General features: G+C 63.3%; 1 protein-coding gene across 1 annotated transcript in view; it reads left to right on the forward strand.

Annotated features, from left to right (window-relative positions):
• Positions 1-6,198, forward strand: part of LOC127749485 (zinc finger protein 784-like) — a 165,707-nt gene that overhangs the window by 140,006 nt on the left and 19,503 nt on the right. The window contains exon 4 of the mRNA XM_052267729.1: positions 5,302-5,519. Coding sequence (XP_052123689.1) covers positions 5,302-5,519 — 218 coding nt within the window. The remainder of the gene's footprint in view (positions 1-5,301; positions 5,520-6,198) is intronic.

The raw sequence follows: 6,198 nt of genomic DNA on the forward strand, positions 1-6,198 counted from the left end.
GGGCAAACAGATCAAGCAGTGCGAGCGCGGGAAAGAGGGACTCGTTTGATCAGCGGTGGGTGACGATATCGGTTTCCACCCGCCCGGCAGCAGGAGCTTCGTAAAGTACCCGCCTCCCGTTTTGTCATTTTATGCTAATTGTCGATTGACGAGGGGCGGTCGTGCTTTTATACACCGTTCGTACTCAGTAAGAAGGGGCGGGCGGACTTAAAGAGAGGGGAGGGGGAGGGGCAGGACAGACCGAGTGAATGAGTGAGCGAGTGAAAAGACTGAGAAATGGGAAGACAAAGTAGGTGCGTCTCTTTGCGGCTCTGGCTCCGCGCGGCTGGTGCCTCGGCTGGTGCGGCTGCTCCGGGGCGGCTGGCCGTGTGGGGCGAGCAGAACAAATAAGGCGCTATTAATCTACATTAGAATAAAGGGGCGGAGCGGCGGCGGCAACGCGCCTCAAGTGGGTGCGCCTGGAGAAAGAGCGAGAGAGATGGAGGGAGAGAGGGGGGGGAGGGGGTGAAGTCGCGGCATTTTCCCTTCCCGCTCGGTGCGCGACCGCCACGCGTGCCGTGGCGGGGCGTGGCGGGGTTTATGGTGAGACAGAGGGAGAGAGAGAGAGGAGAGAGAGAGAGGAGAGAGAGATTTAGTAGGAAGGAAGGAAAAGGAAAATTTCCGTGCAGCACGTCCTTTTCGTTGCTTCACGTCGCCTTGTCAGGACTCTTGCGGGTGGCTGTACCCCCCGCCCTCCGTGCGCCGCTTGCGCGCGGGCCCCCCGCGGTCCCCGCCTGCCACACCGCATGTCCTTGTTCGCTCGCAATACGTTCGCGCTCGCTGCCCCCATTGTGTGAAGGGGGTGAGAGAAATAGGAGAGAGGGAGAGCGCGCGCGGAGAGAGAGAGAGAGAGAGGAGGTTTGGGGGAACGCAAGGGGTGAGTGCCTGTGGGAGAGAGGGAGGGAGGGTCAGCAGATACCGATCAGGGGCAGGGTGTCATTGGGCAAGGGCAAGGGCAGCTGCGGATGAGTACAGTCAGCCTCAAGATCCAAGTCAAGACGATTTGAATTCGTCTACCAAGTGAAGCTGACTCGCACCGTCCGCACCTTTCGTAGTCAGTCTGCGCCGCATGCACTCGTGCGGACGAGTTGCCTACTCGATCGAGCCGTTAGGCGCCATGGTTGAAGACAGTAGGTACCGGGTGTAACTATGAATGCGCAGCAGTGTTGCGGGATTGCATACCGGCCAGGGCTGAGTACGTATAGTTTTTTGAAGAGGGTGTCATTGCACCAATTTAAATCTGGTAAAACCGAGGTCAAAATCCCGGTGAAAGGATTTGGGGAAGGGTGGGGGTACGGTTGGACGAGAAAACTAAGCTCTCTTTGCATTATGAAAGGTACACAACTGGAGCAGCAGCCGTGTCCTCCCGGTGGCCCTACGCCGCGCGCACAGCGGCGCACAGTACAGAGCCCGGGCGGGGCGGGCCGCGCGACTCGTTCGCCGCCCTCTTAAATGTAATTGAGACGGATCGGCATTGTGCCCTACAACACCTTCGCATGACGGCCCTCGGGGTGGCCCGGCCGGGCCCAGCCCGGGGGCTGCTACCACATGTAGTACATTCAGGGGGGCGCGGATTCCGTTCGCTCATCCGACCTGTGCTTTACCTTTCTCTCCCTCTCAAACTTATCACCGCTGGAGGCGCGTGGGTTCAAATCCCTACCGGGAGCACATTATTACCCCCCACTCCTACCTCTCCCTTGCTCATCCTGCAGGCGCGCGATAACACACAACCACTCCTATTCGTCCTTCAACTTTCTTCTTCTTTTCCTTCCTCCTTTTCTTATTCCTGCACCCCTCCTCCCCTCCCCCTCTCCCCGCTCACTCTTCTCTCGCGCCGCTCTCCGGAGAGTAATGAAGAAATACAGGCCATTCTCAGCGAATGCGGCCGGGGTCGGGCGGGGCGGGGCCGCGCAGGACCAGCAGTGCGTCCTTCATGGCCGCCGGGGCCCAGCGACACGTTTTGCGAATTCCGTTGCAAATTTATGCACACGTCTTGTTATTTGCGAGCGAGTGCGTGTGGAGTGTGTGTTGTCCTCCTCTCTCCTCTCTCCCCGCTCTCTGCCCTTCCACCTCCCCCGCAATTTTCCATACTCGTGCTCCTTTTCTTGTCCGGGCCCAGGCCCGCCCCGTGGTGCGGCGGCGCTGTCTTGCCGCGCCAGATCTAGTATGTATACTCTATAAATAAGAAACGAACGCGTGGCCCGGGGCTGCTCCTTGCGGTGTGGTGTGCGTGGCGTGGCGCGGCGTGGCGCGGCGCCCCCGTGCAAAAGGGCAGCCCCTGCAATGGGTGGGCGGGGAGCCCTATTTGGACCGCAATGGGCGGGTGGGGATTTCAGCGCACGGCCCAGTGTGGTTGGGGATTGAGCTCGGCGGGGCGTGGCGGGGCGTGGCGGGGCGCGAGGAGGTGCCACAACTACAAGGGGCCCGGCCCGTGGCCCGGCCCGGCACAGGGTCACAGCCGTCGGTACTGGTTGGCTACCCCGCGCCACGCCCTCGCCGCCGCTTTTTCGGCACCGCCCCGCCTACTTGGCCGGCAAAAAGGAGGCGAATGAAAAGCGTCGAGGCGAGACAAGCCGTCCCCCTCGTCGTCGGCAGGCTTTTTGTTTTATTGCAGTGTAGAGGGGAAGGGTCAATTCGTGGCGGGAATTAATGTGCATTTGGAGATCTCGTGGCTCATCTCTTTATGAAGCCGCCGCCACGGGCCGCACGGCCAGCCGTGGCACACTCCGTGCGGGTCACTCCTCTGGGCGGGGGGAAGAGAGAGACCCTGGCAGGATGTCTTAATTCCCTCAAACTGGAGCCCAGCCGCCCGGGCGGACTGGACTGGACTGGCTGGACACGGCCCTCGCCGTCGTACATACTCTGGGACGCGCGGGGGAGGAGGGAGAGGGCGGGCGTTCTCCTCGACTCTCGCACGAGGTCTCTCTGGTGGTGGTACAGTCCTAGTCGATGGCCCAGGACCTGAAGGACGCCCGCCCGCCTCCCTGTACTGTGCACTTCATCAAGGCCCTCGTCAGGAGACCCCCGCGCGCCCGCCCGCGCCAAGGCAGTAAACCGCCCTATCTTGTCAGGATCGCCGTCACCGAGGTCCCCGTCGCGGCCATCAGTCATCACTCGACTCGGGCTGCGGATGAGCAGCACATGGAGTGAGTGTTAGTGAGCCCATCTGGGTAATGATTTCCGTCATGCCGCTCCGGGTCCCGCGGGGGAGGCTCTGCCGGCGAGGCGGTCAGCGGCCGCGCACGCACACACGAGCAGGGCGGGCAGCGGGGCAGCAGGGCCGCGGGCAGAGCGTGCCGCTGGTGATTCGGTGTGGGCGCAGCAAAGAAGTGTCGTCCACAGGATGTCTCAATTCCGCTGAAAGGCCGCCGCGGGCCGGCGTCGTGGCGCGCGCCGTTTTACTCATTGTGCTGTTGGGAGTGCTCGCTATCGCTTGATTGTCCCCTCGGTGTGGGGCCGCGGCGTGGCGAGGCGCGGCAGGCGCGCGGGGCCTCCAAGGGGGTGGGGCCCCCGCCTCCCCTCCCTCTACCCGGGGCTTATTGTCTTGAAGCGCCGTGGGCCTCATCTCTCCGCTGCTAAACTTTGGCGCCTCGGCGGTCCTGGCGGGTCCTCCTGGGCCCGGGGGCCGCCGCGGGGTTCGCCGCGCGCCGCCACCTGCCGGGGCGCCGTGGGCCCGCGGGTGGGGTGGGGTAGAGTGGGGTGGGGAGGTCACCGCGGCGCCTCGCGCACCTCCGCACCCTGCGCACCTGGCGGCTCGGGGGGCAGGGTCCCGGGCATCAATGGGGGCGGGGCAAGTTGGTCCATAAACAAACTACCTGGCCGGGACATTCATTCTCCGCGGTTAATGATTGATTTCCGTTCCGCCGTTTGAAAGGCAAACAGAAGGGAGCGGCGGGGAGCTGGTTGGAAGAGAAAAGAGCAGAGATAAAGAGAAGGGCGAGGTGGGGACGGGACGGCGGGCCGGTGTCGCGCCCTCCGCGGGGTCCCGGCCCAGGCGGCCCACTCGCCGCGCTCACGAATCTTTTTGTGTGCCCTTGCGCCCAATTGGGCTCGGCGGCGGTGGCCTCGGCGGCGTCCTGTGGGAACTGGAGGGACGACGCTGGCGTGCGCAGGCGTGCCCGAGGTGCCCGTCGCGGAGATCGTGCGCGTCCTCGAACGGTCTCGCCGCGGCGGCGGGCGCGATAACTCGCGGAGAGCTCTCTGCATTTCCATGATGTCATTTTCACACCCACCACCACCCGGGCCGGCCGGGGCCCCACGCGGGGAGGCGACGCCGGAGCAGCGACAAGGACTGGAAGCAGCGGGAAATCGAACACGACCAGCTCATGGCCGCGCCGGGGCCGTGCTGGTGCCATGTGCCACCGTCCGTGCCATGAGCCACCCTGGCCGTCATATTTTGTCGATATGGTGTACACACGGTGCGTGTCCGGCCGCTGCATTCTAAATCAGCCAGCAGCCCGGAGTCCGGCCGACAAACGGGTTCCTCCTCACCGCATCGGGCGGAGTTAAATCTATGACGACACTCGGCAACCGGAGGATCCATGCGGGAGAGAGAGAGAGGGAGAGGGGAAGGGGGAAAGAGACCCATGCTGGGGTGACATCCCGGTATGTTTAATGAAGTCACATGTCGCACGGCCACGCCGGCCCACGCCTTGAACCCCTGCTGAGTTGTGGCTTGTCTAACAGCCCAAAATATTTTTCTCTCCTCTTTGTCCCCCGAGCCCCGTGCCCCCACCCCTCCCGCCCCTCGTTCCCTCTCACTCCTTCCACTCGTTTCGTCACGCCCGACTCCCCCCTCCCCCTTTTCTCTCCCTCTCCTTCTAATGGAATAACTTCATTGTGAGATCGTTATAAACACTTTTCCTTCATTCGCCTTTTACGACGCTGCTGCTGCAGCAGCAGGCCCGCCTTGCTTCACTAGATTACTGATTTCCTCATTAAAAAGCTGGGAGTGTGGATTGAGACAACACGAAGTGCAGCGAGATGATGCCCCACACATGTTGACGCGGACATCCATACAGCCTAATTGAATAATTACACCATCAGCTCATGTCGCCGCCACGCTCCGCCACCCACACGGCGGCGCCGGCAGGAGCAGGCGGGGCCCGCGCCCCTCTCCGTATTTATGACGACCTTTTACTGCCTTTTTATTAATGCGTTTTATTTACAAATCGAATGGAATAAAGAGTGCCCGCCCCATGTGAATCCCTTCCGGTGCCCGGTGCCCGTGTTGCTCACAGCGCGCCCCCCTCTTTGTTGCAGATGCCCTGGGCACGGACCCCGGCTCGTCGTGGCGCTCCGAGACCCCCGAGGACGCCACGTCGCCGTCACCGAGCAGCTGCGCGACGCCCAACTCGGCCACCGACGTGGCCGACTCGGAGCTCGCCTTCACCGTGGGGGTCACGGAGGGCACGCCGTACGCCTGCTCCTTCTGCGACAAGGCCTTCCCCCGGCTGTCCTACCTCAAGAAGCATGAGCAGGTGAGTGCACAGCAGAAGCAGCGGGGTGACACGCTGACGGGCAGGGATAGCTGTCGCGTGGGTTGCTTGTGTACCGGCGTACTATGTTGACTTCCAGGCGTCTCACCTGAGGCTGACGGGAAGGGGGGAGCGCTACCTCACCCCCTTACAACCGCTCGTGCGAGGTGACGGGGATGGATTCTCTTTCTCTTTCTAGCGGGCGGGGGAGGGTCCACGAGTTGCCTAATTTCCTTGAATATGAACCCTTTTCTCGGTGCGCCCGGCCGCCCTTGGCCCGTCCCCACTCCCGCGCGCGCCGCGTCGGAATGTCGCGCTGGACCTTTCTCATACATCATACGGGCCGCTCGGGGCACGGCAGGGCACTCGGCTCTGAGGTGAGATGGGACCTGCGATTCCATCCTACGGTCAGCTCGGGGCCAGCGGGCAGTCCGGAGGACGTGAGTTACCGGCTTATTGGGCCGCCATTAGCCCGGCGTGCTGGTGCTCCTCCGGGGCTCCTCCGGGGCTCCTCCGGGGCTCCTCCGGGGCCCGGCCAGCCCCGCCCCCATGACCCCATCCATCAACACACGCCACGCCGCGGCGGGCCCCGACCCGGCAGACCCGGCCGTGCCGCCGCAAAAGCCGCAGCCGTGGCAGAATATGCTTTCGGGGTCCTAACGTGTCATCACCCCGGGGCCCG

The sequence above is a fragment of the Frankliniella occidentalis genome, unplaced genomic scaffold (assembly GCF_000697945.3).
Source record: "Frankliniella occidentalis isolate FOCC.00 unplaced genomic scaffold, Focc_3.1 Scaffold58, whole genome shotgun sequence".
Taxonomy (NCBI): Eukaryota; Metazoa; Arthropoda; class Insecta; order Thysanoptera; family Thripidae; genus Frankliniella; species Frankliniella occidentalis.